This window comes from Salvelinus namaycush, chromosome 4, assembly GCF_016432855.1.
Source record: "Salvelinus namaycush isolate Seneca chromosome 4, SaNama_1.0, whole genome shotgun sequence".
Classification (NCBI taxonomy): domain Eukaryota; kingdom Metazoa; phylum Chordata; class Actinopteri; order Salmoniformes; family Salmonidae; genus Salvelinus; species Salvelinus namaycush.
In genome coordinates this window covers 10,099,537-10,120,343 of record NC_052310.1, presented here as the reverse complement: position 1 = coordinate 10,120,343, position 20,807 = coordinate 10,099,537, and the positions used below count along the sequence as shown (strand labels likewise).

The following is a 20,807-nucleotide window of genomic DNA, read 5'->3' as shown; positions in this document are numbered from 1 at the left end:
AGTATAAAGCCCTATTCAAATATTTCCCAGAGTGCCTTGCCTTTCGAGTAAATTGTAGAGTTAGCAGCTATGACTTTATTTGTTAGTGATGGTTGTTGCATTCATCCATTTTCGGTCCTATGGAGATCCTAAGCGAATATGTTAGCAATATGCAGTTGAAGTCGGAAGATTACATACACCTTAGCCAAATACATTTAAACTCCGTTTTTCACAATTCCTGACATTTAATTCTAGTAAAAATTCCCTGTCATAGGTCAGTTAGGATCACCACTTTATTTTAAGAATGTGAAATGTCATAATCATAGTAGAGAGAATGATTTATTTCAGCTTTTATTTCTTTCATCACATTCCCAGTGGGTCAGAAGTTTACATACACTCAATTAATATTTGGTAGCATTGCCTTTAAATTGTTTAACTTGGGTCAAACGTTTCGGGTAGCCTTCCACAGGCTTCCCACCATAAATTTGGTGAATTTTGGCCCATTCCTCCTGACAGTGGTGGTGTAACTGAGTCAGGTTTGTAGGCCTCCTTGCTCGCACACGCTTTTTCAGTTCTGCCCACAAATGTTCTATAGGATTGAGGTCAGGGCTTTGTGATGGCTACTCCAATACCTTGACTTTGTTGTCCTTAAGCCATTTTGCCACAACTTTGGAAGTATACCTGGGGTCAATGTCCATTTGGAAGACCCATTTGCAACCAAGCTTTAACTTCCTGACTGATGTCTTGAGATGTTACTTCAATATTTCCACATAATTTTCCTGCCTCATGATGCCATCTATTTTGTGAAGTGCACCAGTCCCTCCTGCAGCAAAGCACCCCCACAACATGATGCTGCAACCCCCATGCTTCACGGTTGGGATGGTGTTCTTCGGCTTGCAAGCCTCCCCCTTTTCCCTCCAAACATAACGATGGTCATTATGGCCAAAAAGTTCTATTTTTGTTTCATCAGACGAGAGGACATTTCTCCAAAAAGTACGATCTTTGTCCCCATGTGTAGTTGCAAACCGTAGTCTGTTTATTTTATGGTGGTTTTGGAGCAGTGGCTTCTTCCTTGCTGAGTGGCCTTTCAGGTTATGACGATATAGGACTCGTTTTACTGTGGATATAGATACTTTTGTACCTGTTTCCTCCAGCATCTTCACAAGGTCCTTTGCTGTTGTTCTGGGATTGATATGCACTTTTCGCACCAAAGTACGTTCATCTCTAGGAGACAGAACGCGTCTGCTTCCTGAGCGGTATGACAGCTGTGTGGTCCCATGGTGTTTATACTTGCTTACTATTGTTTGTACAGATGAACATGGTACCTTCAGGCGTTTGGAAATTGCTCCCAAGGATGAACCAGACTTGTGGAGGTCTACATTTTTTTTCATGAGGTCTTGGCTGATTTCTTTTGATTTTCCCATGATATCAAGCAAAGAGGCACTGAGTTTGAAGGTAGGCCTTGAAATACATCCACAGGTAAACCTCCAATTGACTCAAATGATGTCAGTTAGCCTATCATAAGCTTCTAAAGCCATTACATAATTTTCTGGAATTTTCCAAGCTGTTTAAAGGCACAGTCAATTTAGTGTATGTAAACTTCTGACGCACTGGAATTGTGATTCAGTGAATTATAAGTGAAATAATCTGTCCGTAAACAATTGTTGGAAAAATTACTGCACAAAGTAGATGTCCTAACCGACTTGCCGAAACTATAGTTTGTTAACAAGAAATTTGTGGAGTGGATGAAAAACGAGTTTTAATGACTCCAAGTGTATGTAAACTTCCGACTTCAACTGTACAGTATATCTTTCTTTTATTACACAATACCATATGTATTTCATAAGGCCTTATTTTGAGGGCCTATTTTTACCCTGATTGAGGAGCCTGAAACTCATACCCGTCCCCTTCATTGTTTGTTTTAATATCTATGTTTGTGAACAATTATAATTATTTTAACACTGGAGAATTTGCTGTGCATGTATCTATGAACAAAAAAAACAAGTATTCTGCCACACTTCTGCATTTTCCCCTTTGAATGATGGCTTTGGCTTGTGACTGTTTAACAGCCTAGTGGCTTAACTGATGGGGCTCTGTTATGGAGGAGGCAGAGGCAAGGTTGTTTCCTTACCGTTATCTTTACAGTGACAGTGGCCAGGCCTGGGGGCATGCTCTCTTCATTGTCCAGGGCTTCCACCACGAAGGTGTAGGTATGGTCCGAGGCTGCCAGGGTCTCAAAGTCCAGCGTCTGCAGCACAGAGAGCTCTCCAGTCACTGGGTTGACGGCAAAAAGTTGTCTGGCCTCCTGGGTCCGGATACAGAAGGTGATGTTGGAATCCAGGTCAGCGTCTTTGGCCTGGAGGAGGAGGAGGAGGAAGAGGAGGTGGAGGAGGAGGTATGAAGGAGGAGGTGGAGGTGGAGGTGGAGAAGGAGGAGGAAGAGGAGGTGGAGGAGGAGGTATGAAGGAGGAGGTGGAGGTGGAGAAGGGGGAGGAGGAAGAGGAGGTGGAGGAGAAGGTATGAAGGAGGAGGAGGAAGAGGAGGTGGAGGTATGAAGGAGGAGGTGGAGGTGGAGAAGGAGGAAGAGGAGGTGGAGGAGAAGGTATGAAGGAGGAGGAGGAAGAGGAGGTGGAGGAGAAGGTATGAAGGAGGAGGTGGAGGTGGAGAAGGAGGAGCAGGAAGGAATACTGTGGGTAATGGTTCAGTGTCCCATATTAGTCTCGTCTATAGGACCTGATATACAGTAACTTTTACAGTAGTTATAAAAAAAAGTATTACGTAAGTAACATTTCCCTATTTGCTAAGAACCTAACAGCCAGAAAATGATACGAATTATACAGCATTTTGCAACCTTTATTTAAACCTGAGTCCCTTATTCAGGCGACAAGCAATTCTAGTTTCTACAGAATGGCAACTCGTCAGACAAATCACAGTTATCTGCAGTAATAACTACTCAAATCCATTGTCAGGAGGGAGGCCACTATTAATGGATTCATCCCTGTCTGTGTGTCTGTGGAGTGCTTTCAGGTGGAGGTGAGTGTGTTAACATGGAGGGTGTATCGGGGAAGAATATCTTTGGGCCTATACACAGATAAACCCCCTACCGTGCTAGCTCAGTCATCAGTGGCCCCACTAATTTGCCCAAAATATCAGCGTATCAGCAGTTCGGTGTGGCGTGGGGAGCGACGTAAGGTGATGATAGGTTTGTCACTGCTCCGGGATCAGTGTACTTGGACCAGACAGTCATTGTCACGGCAACTGTCAATCAACCAACCCCACCTGAAATGTCCCATGATTAGCCCAACACAGGGAGACATGACTGGTCTCATAAAAAAGTATTCTCTGGGCTGACCAACAACAAATAACCACAATTCTAGTTAGTCCAGGATCAACTTTAGGATCAAAGAAGAAGGTTATTTTAAAACACAAATAATCACAATTCTAAAAGGAAAGGTTCTTGTTAAACACAAATACACACAATTCTAGAAACAGGTTCTTGAAAAATAATGGGGAAAAATTGGGTGGTTTGTCTTTTTCGGTTTCTATTCCACTCAGAGAGTCATGTTCTGTTTGTTTGTTTGTTTGTTTGTTTGTATGGTTGGTTGGTTGGTATAGATACATGGTGTAATTTGATGTAACAAAAGGCAGCGACCGCTGTGCGGGAATCTGAAGCTCCTGTTTGCCCTTTCCTGGCAGAATGTGACTGAATAGCGAGGCCATGTCTGAGGTTTTGATATCCTCTGTCAATATGCTCTAGGCTAACCATGTACCTCCTGGCTTTGTGTGCTTTGATGTACAAGAGGATGCATTTGGACTGTGGAGTGTTTGAAGTAGTATATACCCCTGCTGCTGAGTGTGTATGGAGCATGTTGTGCACTCTTGGACACACACACACACACACACAAACACACACACATATACAAACACACACACTCACGGTAAACTGCAGGATGACTGTGTTCTTAGGACTATTCTCCGGCAGATTGACCGTATAGGATGGTTGTGAGAACACCGGACTGTTATCATCCACATTCAGCACGGTCACCGACAGAGTCAGTGTGGTCCTCCTGGGGTCCTCCACCGCTCCGTCCTCCGCCTCCACGATGAGGTCATACTGACCCTTGACCTCTCGATCCAAAGGCACTGCGGTGGAGATGGTACCGTTGGAGTTGATCCTGAAGAGGTCGGCGTGTTTGACCAGTCGGTAGCGCACCTGGCCATTAACCCCCGCGTCTGGATCTGTGGCCTGGATGGAGAGATGGAGGGATGGATGGATAGATGGAGGGATGGATGGACAGATAGATGGAGGGATGAATAAATAGACAGATGGATGGATGGATGGAGGGATGGATGGATAGATGGAGGGATGGATGGGTAGATGGAGGGATGGATAGATGATGGATGGATGGATAGATAGATGGATAGATAGGAGGGATGGATGGATAGATGGAGGGATGGATGGGTAGATAGATGGATAGATGATGGATGGATGATAGATAGATGGATAGATAGGAGGGATGGATGGATGGATGGATGGATGGATGGATGGATGGATGGATGGATGGATGGATGGATGGATGGATGGATGGATGGATGGATGGATGGATGGATGGATGGATGGATGGATGGATGGATGGATGGATGGATGGATGGATGATGAGGGAGACACAGGGGGAGTTAGACCATCCATATGGTAAGCATCATGCATAAACCAATAGGGAGGAACACACACACACACACGACGAGACACCTGTTTCAACAGCAGGGAGAGAGCAATACACAGGCCCCAAGCTGACAGCCTTAAACAGGTACAGTGCTACAGTTTAACCCACTCTCCAAACTGTGTCCTCTGTAATGCAAATGAAGAACATTGTGCAAGTTAAGCAGCGCTGTCTGTATACTGTAAGGCTTGTATTGTATTCCGCATTAATCCCTCCATTTCTCTTCAGGATTTGATCGAGGTTGAGGACAGTGGAGGAGGTTTTCCAACCCACTCTAATGAGGTAACGGAATATATAGCTCATGCAAAGAAGAAATTACATATCTCAGAAGCCTTTTAGACCTCCAATGTACAGGAACATTCTCCTGCAACAGGGTGATCAAATGAAGATCCTACATCTGTACTGGGAGGTCTTTGTAGGAATGAGACGCCATGATCCCATTGAATAAAGGAGGATCAAGACATAACATCTCACCTCGAGATTGGGAGCTAGAAGTCATTGATAGATGAAAAGATACACGATCTTGAAAATTTAACTTATTCTACTAAAAGATGAGTGATAATTTACTTTGGAAAAGGTTTCTTTTCAGAGAACATTTCTTTTCGACCAGAGATAATGAGACAGGATTGGATTTAAATTTTCATACGCATAAAAACGAAAATTGCCTTCACTCAAAGCATATTGCAAAAAATACCCAAATGATGTTCCTGCTGTTAATGTCTGGTGTGCAACATCCTACCATGCGAAATAACAAAGAACATGTTGGCTCGACTGTAGTCTGAAAGCACAACAGCCAGGCCAAAAGCATGACGGTAGCTACAGTATCCAGTCAGTGATGGAATTAATTCAATACATTTGTATTACCTTCTAAAGGATCCAGGGCCTGGTAATGAAAGCATACATTTTTCAGAAAATCCATTAAAAGTTCATTAAAACCTGTATGGAAGAGAAGCAGAGATATGTCTTACACCGTGCATCACCCCAGACCCAACCAGTAAACACCACAATTTGGGAATAGTGTCATTATCTAGTGAGGAAGAGACTTCACGCCGAGCCAGAGAGAGAACAGTGATTTCTGCTTCACTTGTCTTGCTGCCTGCTCTCTCTCGTAAAGTGAATGCAGTAATGGGTCTTGCTGGCTTGATAAACAGAGCAAAATGCCGCTCAGTAGCAGACAGAATGTGCCAAGTAAAACATTGGAGATGGGCTGATAGTGCTATCAACGAGATAATAGAAGCAAACTAGACAAGTCTTAGACATCAATTCCAATCAGGCAACGATTTTCATCCCGTCGCTGACACATATTCAAACTCATTTGTCTTGCAGACAGTACCTTGGATCACTTCGATCAACATTATACCACAAACCCCCGAGGTGCCTTATTGCTATTATGAACTGGTTACCATCGTAATTAGAGCAGTAAAAAAAAATGTTTTGTCATACCTGTGGTATACGGTCTTATATACCACGGCTGTCAGCCAATCAGCATTCAGGGCTCAAAACACCCAGTTTATAAATAATACCACAACACACAAGGTTGCCCACCGTCGGTACTACAGTTTTTTCTGAATGCTTAAACACTAACAGTGATTCTTGAGGCACTATCTCTGAAACCATTAACACTTGTAGCCAATGTATTTACCATGTGTGCCAAACTGAATGCACGTTCTCTGCTTTACACTCAGTGTGTAATTTTACAACACACTTTTTGCAAAACTGTAAACACAACTCACTGCTTTACACTCAGTTTGCAATGTAATAACACACTTCTAGAAAAACTGTAAACATTGGTCTCTACAATACTACACTATTTCGCCAATTGCCTTTCCACATTGACAAATGTGAAAACACTTTTATATAATGAGTTAACTTTCAAATCAGTGCTTGAGCACTATAAATAGTCCACAGGTAAACATTTGGTTTGGACAACAATGGAGGCCAATATTGGACAGAGAGTAAGAGGGGTGAGAACTATAGGAGGAGGAAGAGGACGAGGAGGAGTTGAAGAAGTAAGAGGAGGAGGAGGACGAGGAGGTGAAGTAGGACGAGGGAGAAGGAGAGGACGGGGAAGAGGAAGGGGAGTCAGGAACACAATAACTGATGAAATCAGAGCGACTGTGGTTGACCATGTTGTCAATCATGGGATGAGCATGACGGAGGCTGGGCAGCGGGTTCAACCAAATCTGAGCCGCTGTACTGTTGCAGGTATCATCTGGATATTTAGAAATGAGAACCAGTAAGTAACTGTAAGTGTTGTAATCTTACTGGTACAGTAATATGTACTGTACTTTCATAATGAGAAGGATCTATCACTAAAACCATTCAAATGCTTTTACAGAACTGCAAAAAAAACAGTATCTGGTGGAAGAGGTTGACTGTTCACCCCAGAGCAGGAGACCCATATTGTAAATATGGTCATTGCAAATAACTGCATCAGACACCGAGAACTGCAGGACCACATAATGGCAGATAACACCATATTTCAAAACGTCAACAGAGTGAGTCTCTCTGCACTGTCTCGTCTACTGAAATGCAATAGATTTAGGATGAAGCAGCTGTACAGAGTCCCTTTCGAAAGTAACTCAGACCGTGTAAAACAACTGAGATATGAATATGTGCAGGTAAGCTATACTTTCCTATCATTGGTACTGGATCTGGAAGTGTATGGTGCTACATCATATTGACTGATCCCTGTCTTTTCCTACTGTGCTACATTGTCTTGTCTCTTTCAGAGAGTCATGGAGCTAGAAGCAGATGCAGTGTATCAGAAGCAGATGCAGTGCATCATGGGCTAATATATGTGGACAAGGCAGGTTTCAACCTTGCAAAAACAAGGGGCTGCGGCAGAAATATCATTGGACACCGTGCCATCATCAACGTCCCGGGACAACGTGGTGGCAACATAACAATGTGTGCTGCTATTAGTCAAAACGGCGTCCTTCACCATCATGCAATCCTAGGCCCATACAACACTGCACACATTATCACCTTTCTGGACACCCTCAACAACAGACTAATCCCTAATGACCAGGGGCCAGAACAGCCCAGGTACGTTATCATCTGGGACAATGTTAGTGTCCACCGGTCTGCTGTGGTCCGCAATTGGTTCACAGGTCACCCACTTTTCATCGCACTCAATATCCCCCATACTCTCCGTTCTTGAATCCTATTGGAGAATTCTTCTCTGCATGTGGTTGGAAGGTGCATGATCACCAGCCCCACCAATGCATACCCCTTCTACAACCAATAGAGGAGGCTTGTGGAGACATGGATCAGGGGTCATGCCAGGCCTGGATACGGCACTCCAGGCGATACTTTCCACGCTGCCTAGCTCAAGACAACATGTTTTTTTTAATTTTTAAATTTCACCTTTATTTAACCAGGTAGGCAAGTTGAGAACAAGTTCTCATTTACAACTGCGACCTGGCCAAGATTAAGCAAAGCAGTTCGACACATATAATAACACAGTAAAACGAGTAAAACAAACATACAGTCAATAATACAGTAGAAAAATAAGTATTTATACAATGTGAGCAAATAAGGTGAGATAAGGGAAGTAAAGGCAATAAATAGGCCATGGTGGCAAAGTAAATACAATATAGCAAGTAAAACACTGGAATGGTTGATTTGCAGTGGATGAATGTGCAAAGTAGAGATAGAAATAATGGGGTGCAAAGGAGCAAAATAAATAAATAAATAAATACAGTAGGGGATGAGGTAGTTGTTTGGGCTAAATTACAGATGGGCTATGTACAGGTGCAGTAATCTGTGAGCTGCTCTGACAGCTGGTGCTTAAAGCTAGTGAGGGAGATAAGTGTTTCCAGTTTCAGAGATTTTTGTAGTTCGTTCCAGTCAACGGCAGCAGAGAACTGGAAGGAGAGGTGGCCAAAGGAGGAATTGGCTTTGGGGGTGACAAGTGAGATATACCTGCTGGAACGCGTGCTACGGGTGGGTGCTGCTATGGTGACGAGCGAGCAGAGATCAGGCGGGACTTTACCTAGCAGGGTCTTGTAGATGACCTGGAGCCAGTGGGTTTGGCGACGAGTATGAAGCGAGGGCCAGCCAACGAGAGCGTACAGGTCGTAGTGGTGGGTAGTATATGGGGCTTTGGTGACAAAACGGATGGCACTGTGATAGACTGCATCCAATTTGTTGAGTAGGGTGTTGCAGGCTATTTTGTAAATTACATCACCGAAGTCGAGGATCGGTAAGATGGTCAGTTTTACGAGGGTATGTTTGGCAGCATGGGTGAAGGATGCTTTGTTGCGAAATAGGAAGCCAATTCTAGATTTAACTTTGGATTGGAGATGTTTTATGTGAGTCTGGAAGGAGAGTTTACAGTCTAACCAGACACCTAGGTATTTGTAGTTGTCCACATATTCTAAGTCAGAACCGTCCAGAGTAGTGATGCTGGACGGGCGGGCAGGTGCAGGCAGCGATCGGTTGAAGAGCATGCATTTAGTTTTACTTGTATTTAAGAGCAGTTGGAGGCCACGGAAGGAGAGTTGTATGGCATTGAAGCTCGTCTGGAGGGTTGTTAACACAGTGTCCAAAGAAGGGCCAGAAGTATACAGAATGGTGTCGTCTACGTAGAGGTGGATCAGAGACTCACCAGCAGCAAGAGCGACATCATTGATGTATACAGAGAAGAGAGTCGGCCCAAGAATTGAACCCTGTGGCACCCCCATAGAGACTGCCAGAGGCCCGGACAACAGGCCCTCAGATTTGACACACTGAACTCTATCAGAGAAGTAGTTGGTGAACCAGGCGAGGCAATCATTTGAGAAACCAAGGCTGTTGAGTCTGCCGATGAGGATGTGGTGATTGACAGAGTCGAAAGCCTTGGCCAGGTCAATGAATACGGCTGCACAGTATTGTTTCTTATCGATGGCGGTTAAGATATCGTTTAGGACCTTGAGCATGGCTGAGGTGCACCCATGACCAGCTCTGAAACCAGATTGCATAGCAGAGAAGGTACGATGGGATTCGAAATGGTCGGTGATCTGTTTGTTAACTTGGCTTTCGAAGACCTTAGAAAGGCAGGGTAGGATAGATATAGGTCTGTAGCAGTTTGGGTCAAGAGTGTCCCCCCCTTTGAAGAGGGGGATGACCGCAGCTGCTTTCCAATCTTTGGGAATCTCAGATGACACGAAAGAGAGGTTGAACAGGCTAGTAAAAGGGGTTGCAACAATTTCTGCAGATAATTTTAGAAAGAAAGGGTCCAGATTGTCTAGCCCGGCTGATTTGTGGGGGTCCAGATTTTGCAGCTCTTTCAGAACATTAGCTGACTGGATTTGGGAGAAGGAGAAATGGGGAAGGCTTGGGCGAGTTGCTGTGGGGGGTGCAGTGCTGTTGACCGGGGTAGGGGTAGCCATGTGGAAAGCATGGCCAGCCGTAGAAAAATGCTTATTGAAATTCTCAATTATAGTGGATTTATCGGTGGTGACAGAGTTTCCTATCCTCAGTGCAGTGGGCAGCTGGGAGGAGGTGCTCTTATTCTCCATGGACTTTACAATGTCCCAGAACTTTTTTGAGTTTGTGTTGCAGGAAGCAAGTTTCTGCTTGAAAAAGCTAGCCTTGGCTTTTCTAACTGCCTGTGTATATTGGTTTCTAACTTCCCTGAAAAGTTGCATTTCACGGGGGATGTTCGATGCTAATGCAGAACGCCACAGGATGTTTTTGTGTTGGTTAAGGGCAGTCAGGTCTGGAGAGAATCAAGGGCTGTATCTGTTCCTGGTTCTACATTTCTTGAATGGGGCATGCTTATTTAAGATGGTGAGGAAGGCATTTTTAAAGAATAACTAGGCATCCTCTACTGACGGAATGAGGTCAATATCCTTCCAGGATACCCGGGCCAGGTCGATTAGAAAGGCCTGCTCGCTGAAGTGTTTCAGGGAGCGTTTGATAGTGATGAGTGGAGGTCATTTGACCGCTGACCCATTACGGATGCAGGCAATGAGGCAGTGATTGCTGATATCTTGGTTGAAAACAGCAGAGATGTATTTGGAGGGCAAGTTGGTTAGGATGATATCTATGAGGGTGCCCATGTTTACGGCTTTGGGGTTGTACCTGGTTGGTTCATTGATCATTTGTGTGAGATTGAGGGCATCAAGCTTAGATTGTAGGATGGCCGGGGTGTTAAGCATGTCACAGTTTAGGTCACCTAGCAGCACGAGCTCTGAAGATAGATGGGGGCAATCAGTTCACATATGGTATCCATAGCACAGCTGGGGGCAGAGGGTGGTCTTTAGCAGGCGGCAACGGTGAGAGACTTGTTTTTAGAGAGGTGGATTTTTAAAAGTAGAAGTTCAAATTGTTTGGGTACAGACCTGAATAGTAGGACAGAACTCTGCAGGCTATCTCTGCAGTAGATTACAACACCACCCCCTTTGGCCGTTCTATCTTGTCTGAAAATGTTGAAGTTAGGGATGGAGATTTCAGAGTTATTGGTGGTCTTTCTAAGCCAGGATTCAGACACGGTTAAGACATCCGGGTTGGCAGAGTGTGCTAAAGCAGTGAATAAAACAAACTTAGGGAGGAGGCTTCTAATGTTAACATGCATGAAACCAAGCTAGGCTAGGCACTGCAGGGCCGGGATTCACCTCTACATCACCAGAGGAACAGAGGAGGAGTAGGATAAGGGTACGGCTAAAAGCTATGAGAATTGGACGTCAAGGACGTCCGGAACAGAGAGTAAAAGGAGCAGGTTTCTGGGGGCGATAAAATAGATTCAAGGTATAGTGTACAGACAAAGGTATGGTAGGATGTGAATACAGTGGAGGTAAACCTAGGTATTGAGTGATGATGAAAGAGATATTGTCTCTAGAAACATAATTGAAACCAGGTGATGTCATCGCATGTGGGGGTGGTGGAACTGAAGGGTTGGATAAGGTATAATGAGCAGGGCTAGAGGCTCTACAGTGAAATAAGCCAATAAACACTAACCAGAATAGCAATGGACAAGGCATATTGACATTAAGAAGAGGCATGCTTAGCCAAGTGATCATAAGGGTCCAGTGAGTAGTGAGGTTGGTTGGGGTCACGGCGATTCAGACAGCTAGCAAGCTAGCAGAAGATTGAGGTCTGTTTTTAGCCACCCCGTGCGTTTCCGTCGGTAGATTAGTGGGGTTCCGTGTGGTAGAGGGGACCAATCCTATTGTCAAAATAGTTATAGTTATAGTGGCCCAAGAAGATTGTTCGATATACCTGTTCAGATAGCAGCCGATATGCTCAAGACAGCTAACGATTAGCGGGCTGCAGTTAGCAGATGGGCGTTCAGGTTACGTCGCGATGGAGGGGCCAGTTGGATAACTCCCTCGGGCAGATCACGTCGGTAGTCCAGTCGTGAAGGCCCGGTGGGGCTCCGCATCGGCAGTAAAACGGGTCCGGATAGGTGATTGTAGCCCAGGAGTGGATGATGGAACTCTTCAGCTGGCTAGCTCCGGGATAATTGGTGTTTGCTCCGGAATCGACGTTAGCCAATAGTCACTCGGATAGCAGCTAGTTAGCTGCAAGATCCAGGTGTAAATGTCCAGAGCTTGCGGTAGATGTAACATGTAACATGTGATGTGGATGAAGTCTTATGGCCGGACCCACAAAGAAGGTGAGATGGAGCCACATTTGTTTATGTTCTTTTTTTTCTAGCACAAATGTTTTTGTTTTCTTCTACTGCGCTTTTGTTGTTTGAGGAGTGTTAGAACATTTTCCCCTTATCCATACTTTACACATTTGGATACCTGTGTGTATGTGTGTTTACTACATGTATGACAAAACTTTATTGCAAACTGCTATGCCCTGCAAACAGAAAAAGCAAAAGCCAAAAGTGTTTTTAATTTATACCATCAGTGCGTAGTTGGTGCTTCGTGTGCTCATTCAAATGACGGTTTGTGTGTACTGTAGACGCAAAAAAAACATTTTTTTAAAGAGTTTGAAGAGTTTTTACAAGAATTGTTTGCTTTTGCAAGAGATGTATCATGTTTTGCTGGTTTGGTGTAAGGTTTTGTGGTTGGTGTGTAGAGCTTTGCAAAAATAGCCTATAGTTTCAAAGATAGTGCCTAAGCAATCAGAAAAACCTGTAATAACCATGCGTTGGCAGATTGAGGAAGGGCAGATGGTTGAGTGCTTAGTGTTCCATAAAGGCTTGCTCATTTTGATGTGCATACTGTAGCCTCACAAATCCCACTTGTCTTATCATATGCTGAGCCAGTATGAGCGACTTGCTGATCAATTGCACATTCCGAGATGTTATTGCAGTAATTGATCAGATCTGAGAGCTTATTTGATCAAATATTTCAGTTTGGGGGAGAGTTAGTGTTGATGGTCATGTTTGGCAGAGATATATTCTGATAGCACACTTCAGGGCCTCTGGCCAGCTTTAATGTGGCTTGTGGTCCATGGTTTTGCTCCAGGTTAGCTGTGGGGGCGACAAACATGGAATGTTAGGGTTGGGAGCGTGTCCCAAACTCTCCACTGGAGGCCATGTTATGTGGTTGGAATGATTTTCAGTTTGGAGGAAACGAAGGATCAGGTTTGGGAGTCTAGCCACGCACGCACAGGCACAGGCACGCGCACACACACACACACACACACACACACACACACACACACACACACACACACACACACACACACACACACACACACACACACACACACACACACACACACACACACACACACACACACACACACACACACACACACAGGTATTCGCTCTTTGTCTACTTATATTTTAGTGGGCATTGCCTATACTCACTTCTTAATCCCCATTGATGCATATCAAAGTAGTGTAGTGGAGGTATACGCCATATCAATTAATAGGACTGATGGAACAGATCGGAATGTTTAGCTTAACATTTTGATAAATGATGATTTCTTCACATTTTAGGCGCAGTAACGTACACACGGCAAAACGCCGTTCTAAAATGCGCACCAAATATGTGAGCGGACAGAGATGGACATATCTGCTAGAATTGAGAGAGTGGAGATCTAAAGATGCAACAACTATCATGTGTTGCTAATATGACTAGGATAATGCCATTGGCTGCTAGACATTGGGAAAAAAGAATAGAACAAATAGAACAGGAGAACGCATAATGAGGAAGTCTTTATACAAATAATTGCCTCCACCTTTCTATGGTGGGATTTGGGCTATAGGCTACTTGAAGCAAGGTAAGACATGTCTCATAATATGAAGTAAAACATCCAGATTTCAAACAATTATGGAACAGGAAAAATATAGATAGTAATGAAAGGCCTAACTCTTCTGGTAGATGGAAAGGCTTTCCCAAAAACCTTCTCTATTAAATATTAGCTACAAAGTAGCCTATGCTTACCTGGCATTATTTGCATAAATCCAGTGGCCATTCATTTTGCAAACCTCATCTCATGTGCTACAGAAACAATGCTAATCAAACAACAGTGCTAGGTGCCTGCACACTTCAATTAAACTGTAACTACACAAAAAAACGACATGTATTGTATTTTTGACTTCAAAAGTTGTCTGTTGATGTGATTTAAGCATTGTTATGGACTTTGAGAGCAAAAACCTGAAAAAATGGACACCTTTGAATTTCTGACTCAGTTGACAGCCTCATTTATCTGTTTCAATAGTAGGCCTACTATTAGCCTACTGCACAGTACAGCTTGGGTTGGCCTGACTGTGAAAGACCAATATGGGATTCATCATTTTAGGTCATTCCGTGTGGATATCACTGTATCTCATATAATCTTTTACATAGGGTGCCTTTCCTTCGCCGGATGGGCAGTTTGGAATTTTTTGGGCATACCCACTTCTCCAGGCACCACACACACACACACACACACACACACACACACACACACAGGTAAACAATCTAATGATTCACAACACAGCGGTCAGCTGTACTGTACAAAAAAAGCACAGAGTCCCACCAAAGATGTCTGCCTACATTATCCTCCGCTTATTCCACAAACAATCCCCAGCCCTATTATCCACACCACTAATTACAGCTCCTTGCAGCTTAACAGAGCCCAACAAAGCTACTCATTATGGGATGTCCCTGAACGTGACAAATTATTAAAATGTCATTTATTTAATTGGAAAATGATCAACAGCGGACCGGGCAGGGAGCCCTCCCTTTAGCTGTAAGAGGTAAATATTGTGTTTTTTATAGTTTCTGAACGCTGTTGCCATAGTGATAACCGAAAGATACGGGCCCTCCCTGCTCTGGGGCTCTTGGCAGCTGGGCACACATGCTGGGAGACCGGGGGGGATCGGCAGGCCAAGCGGAGAGTTGGGCCTTGGCACCCTCACATCCCTGAGGGCCACTAACTACAATTAGCCAAATGGGACAGGGAGAGTTAGCGGGAGACAGACACCAGAGTCACAGAGGAACAGTAGGGTGTACTGCTGCAAGCCAGGTACATGTAAGTTAAACCGCATTGGGACAGACTTTCAATGTCAAAGGCCCCTTGGTCATTATGCCAATGCAAGCTGCAATATACATGTTCATAGATTCAGTACCACAGAAATATTACTCTACACGGCTAACCAGCCACAGTACACTGACTTAGTCATCAGACAGATCTACTGTATCTTAACATGAGTCCATTCTACACGGGTCTATGGATGAGTCAGTAATGTGGATTATACAGTGAGTACACAGTATGGCAGACTTACCTTTACTTGGCCCACAAAAGAGTTGGCCTCCTCCTCTGTAACCGTTAGGTTTTGGGGCAGGAGCGGATCGAAGACAGGGTCATTATCGTTGACATCAGTGACCACAATATTCACAGTGGCCGTGGAGGTCTGGAAGCACAGAATAAAAAACAACACAATTATTGATCTCCGTTTTGAGCAAAGCTCTTTCTCTATCTAAAATAGTAAGTTAAAAGCACAGCAGACTTCTCTGTATGTCATGCTTAAACCAATCAGAATGTGAGTGAATAAATACGAATCCATATTTTATTTCTGGTTAACTGCTACATCTTATGCTACAGCCCTTGGAGTAATGATGACATACTGTATTTGCATTCACCATCATGTAATGAATGACTCATCTCCTCAGCTTTAGGTGAATTAGCGTCTTAGTGTTTGATATCAAAGCAGGAACACATTTAGTTTGAGGTTCTCTTAGACTGTGCATCTTGTCAAAATGTTTGCTTGATTAACAAAACTACTGAGCCGTACAGATATAGTGCATTGAATCTCTTCAGAAACCAGTATACCTCACGCTACTTGCAGTCTCTTACAGAAAATAAGGCTTGTATAAAACTGTATCATCAAATAAATGTCTTTTCACTTCTAGCTACACTCTTACCAGAATGAAGAGCAGAATCCAGGAAGTACGAGCAGGTCAACAAGTACCAGTTAATTCCATCATACTGTACTTAAGCCTGCTGGCTATAGAGGTTGGTATTTAAAAGCCAATATCATAGTGTGGAGAGTCCATCTGCAAATGACCCATCACCCGTGACCATTTCTCTTGAACTTAATGTGCTCCTGAACAATTGGCAGACCGTGGGAGGAAGGAAGGCGGTCAATGCCGGTTATCTAACATCTCAGCCCTTAAAGTTTTAGTCTGTAATTTGTAATGTTACAGATGGACTGGGTGTGTTTGTCCTGATTCACTGTTTCACAAATATGATGGAATCTCCACCTAAAAAGCCAATTAGGTCGTTTTTAAGCTGGCAGTATCAGAGCAGGCCATTTAATGGATGAAGAATATATATACATATATGTCAGAGCAGCATTGGACTAAGATACAGCGGCATAGTATAGAGTACAGTATGTACATATGAGATGGGTGATGCAATATTTACACACAATTAAAGTGACTAAGATACTATAGAATTGTATAGAGTACAGTATATACATATGAGATGGGTGATGCAATATTTACATACAATTATAGTGACTAAGATACCGTAGAATAGTATAGAGTACAGTTTATACATATGAGATGAGTAATGCAAGATATGGAGACATTATTAAAGTGGCTAGTGTTTCATTTCCTTAAAGTGGCCAGTGATTCCTAATCTATGTATATAGGCAGCAGCCTCTGATGTGCTGGAGATGGCTGTTTAATTCTTACGGCTGAGATCCCGTTAACGGGATCATATGACAACAGCCAGTGAAAGTGCAGGGCACCAAATTCAAAACAACATAAATCTCATAATTAAAATTCCTCAGACATACAAGTATTTTACACCATTTTAAAGGTACACTTCTTGTTAATCCCACCACAGTGTCCGATTTCAAATAGGCTTTTCGGCGAAAGCACCACAAACGATTATGTTAGGTTCACTGAAAGTCACTGAAAAACACAGCCATTTTTCCAGCCAGAGAGGAGTCACAAAAATCAGAAATAGAGATAGAATTAATCACTAACCTTTGATGATCTTCATCAGATGACACTCATAGGACTTCATGTTTCACAATACATGTATGTTTTGTTCGATAAAGTTCATATTTATATCCAAAAATCTTAGTTTACATTGGCGCATTATGTTCAGTAATGTTTTGCCTCCAAAACATCCGGTGATTTTGCAGAGAGCCACATCAATTTACAGAAATACTCATAATAAACATTGATAAAAGATACAAGTATTAAACATTGAACTTCAGATAAACTTCTCCTTAATGCAACCGCAGTGTCATATTTTTAAAAAACTTTACGGAAAAAGCACACCATGCTATTATATGAGTACAGCGCTCAGAGCCCAAATAAGCCATAAAGATATCCGCCATTTTTTGGAGTCAACAGAAGTCATAAATAGCATTATAAATATTCACTTACCTTTGATGATCTTCATCAGAATGCACTCCCAGGAATCCCAGTTCCACAATAAATGTTTGTTTTGTTTGATATAGTCCATAATTTATGTCCAAATAGCTTCATTTTGTTTGTGCGTTCAGTCCAGTAATCCACATTCATGACGCGCAGGTCAGACAAAGTCAAACAATTCTATTACAGTTCGTAGAAACATGTCAAATGATGTATAGAATCAATCTTTAGGATGTTTTTAACAAAAATCTTTAATAATGTTTCAACCAGAGAATTCCTTTGTCTTCAGAAATGCGATGGAATGTGAGCGCGCATGTTCAGCTCGTGCCAGGCACCTGACTCAAAGAGCTCTCCTTCCCTCATTCGTCACAGTAGAAGCATCAAACAAGTTTCTAAAGACTGTTGACATCTAGTGGATGCCTTAGGAAGTGCAAAATGACCAATATCCCACTGTATATTGGATAGGCAAACCTACAAAATTCAGACATCCCACCTCCCGGTTGGATTTTTTTTCAGGTTTTTGCCTGCCATATGAGTTCTGTTATACTCACAGACATCATTCAAACAGTTCTAGAAACTTCAGAGTGTTTTCTATCCAAATCTACTAATAATCTGCATATCTTAGCCTCTGAGCCTGAGTAGCAGGCAGTTTACTCTGGGCACCTTTTCATCCAAGCTACTCAATACTGCCACCCAGCCTTAAGAAGTTAACAGTCAGTGGTGTAGTATAGAATACAATGCAGTATATATATGAAATTGGTGATGCAATATGTAAACACAATTTAAAAGTGACTAAGATACCGTTGAATAGTGTGGAGTGCAGTTTATACACATGAGATGAGTAATGCTTGATACGGAAACATTATTAAAGCGGCTTGTGATCCATTTCTAAAAGTGGCCAGTGATTTCTAATCTATATCTATAGGCAGCCGCCTCTGATGGCTGATGGCTGATTAGCAGTCTGATGGCCTTGAGATAGAAGCTGTTTTTCAGTCTCTCGGTCCCAGCTTTGATGCACCTGTACTGACCTCGCCTTCTGGATGATAGCGGGGCGAACAGGCAGTGGCTCGGGTGGTTGATGTCCTTGATTATCTTTTTGGCCTTCCTATGGCATCGGGTGCTGTAGGTGTCCAGGAGGGCGGGAAATTTGCCCCTGGTGATGCGTTGGGCAGACCGCACCCCCCTCTGGAGAGCTTTGCGGTTGTGGGCGGTGCAGTTGCCATATCAGAAGGTGATACAGCCCGACATGGTGCTCTGAATTGTGCATCTGTAAAGGTTTGTGAGGGTTTTAGGTGTTAAGCTACATTTCTTCAGCCTCCTGAGGTTGAAGAGTCACTGTTGCGCCTTCTTCACCACTCTCTCTGTGTGGCTGGACCATTTCAGTTTTCCAGTGATGTGTACTCCGAGGAACTTGAAGCTTTCCACCTTCTCCACTGCGGTCCCATCGATGTGGATAGGGGGGGTGCTCCCTCTGCTGTTTCCTGAAGTCCACATCATCTCCTTAGTTTTGTTGACGTTGAGTGAGAGGTTATTTTTCTGGCACCACACTCCCAGAGCCCTCACCTCTTCCCTGTAGACTGTCTCATCGTTGTTGGTAATCAAGCCTACTACTGTTGTGTCATCTGTACACTTGATGATTGAGTTGGAGGCGTGCTTGGCCACGTAGTCATGGGTGAACGGAGTACAGAAGGGGGCTGAGCACGCACCCTTGTGGGGCCCCAGTGTTGAGGATCAGCGAAGAGGTGTTGTTTCATACCTTCACCACCTGGGGGCAACCCGTCAGGAAGTCCAGGACCCAGTTCCACAGGCTGGGGTTCAGACACAGGGCCTCGAGCTTGATGATGAGCTTGGATTGTACTATGGTGTTGAATGCTGAGCTATAGTCAATGAACATCATTCTTAGGTAGGTATGCCTCTTGTCCAGATGGGATAGGGCCATGTGCAGTATGGTGGCGATCTCATCGTCTGTGTATCTATTGAGGCCGTAAGCAAATTGAAGTGGGTCTAGGGTGGCAGGTAAGTTGGAGGTGACATGATGCTTGACTAATCTCTCAAAGCACTTCATGATGACAGAGGTGAGGGCTATGGGGCGATAGTCTTTTAGTTAACCTGTTATGGCTGCAAGGGGCAGAATTGAGTAGCCTGATAAAATGTGTCCATTTCAAACGGCGTCGTACTCAATTCTTGCTCGTACAATATGCATATTATTATTACTATTGGATAGAAAACACTCTCTAGTTTCTAAAACCGTTTGAATTATTTCTCTGAGTGAAACAGAACTCATTCTGCAGCACTTTTCCTGACCCGGAAGTTCAAAGTCTGAAACCGAGGCTCTCTTCCTCTTCCTGCCTATAAATGGGCAATGAACGTAAGAGTCTACGTACACTTCATACACCTTCCTCTGGGTGTCAAGAAGGCTGTGAGAGAAGAAAGGAGGTGATTATCTCGATCTGGGATGGAATAAACCCTCTTGGAATGACGTGCACCCAATTTCTGGTACTCTGAAGGACGCAATTTGGACAGTGGGGTTGCCTTTTGTTTTGCTGACGTTATAGGCGAATATTATTTCCGGCTTTGATTTTATTTGATACATGTCACCATATCATCGTAACGTATGTTTTTTCAATATAGTTTCATCAGATTATTGAAATTTTTTCGGGAGTTTTACCGTGTTCCGTTCTCTTCCGTTTGTTTACATGGAGAGATCCGTGCAACCCGGCTAGCGCGCTTGCTAAATGGAGAGAGAAAGTTGCCATTCTGAATCCAAACAACGACTCATCTGGACAAAGGACACCTTGTTCAACATTCTGATGAAAGATCAGCAAAAGTAAGACCCAATTTATGATGTTATTTCATATATCTGTCGTAGTCGCCGGCGCCCAAGTGTTTCTATTGTGCTAAGCTAAGCTAATATAACGCTACATTTTGTTTTCGCTGTAAAACACTTAATAAATCGGAAATATTGTCTGGCATCACAAGATGCCTGTCTTTCATTTACTGTACACTATGTATTTTTCAGAAATGTTTTATGATGAGTAATTAGGTATTTGACGTTGGTGTCTGTAAATATTATGGCTGCTTTCGGTGCAATTTCTGATTGTAGCTGAAATGTAAACTATGATTTATACCTGAAATATGCAAATTTTTCGAACAAAACATATGCTATACAATAAATATGTTATCAGACTGTCATCTGATGAGGTTGTTTCTTGGTTAGTGGCTATTTATATCTTTATTTGGCCGAATTTGTGATAGCTACTGATGGAGTCAAAAACTGATGGAGTAAGAATAGTGGTGTCTTTTGCTAACGTGGTTAGCTAATAGATTTACATATTGTGTCT

The 20,807-nt window shown here is 43.3% G+C and overlaps 1 protein-coding gene across 1 annotated transcript in view; it reads right to left on the bottom strand.

The window, feature by feature from the left end:
• The window catches only part of LOC120045354 (protocadherin-15-like), a 224,467-nt gene that overhangs the window by 79,138 nt on the left and 124,522 nt on the right, over positions 1-20,807 (bottom strand). The window contains 3 exon segments of the mRNA XM_038990233.1: positions 2,111-2,335; positions 3,916-4,224; positions 15,360-15,488. Of these exon segments, the coding sequence (XP_038846161.1) occupies positions 2,111-2,335; positions 3,916-4,224; positions 15,360-15,488 (663 nt within the window).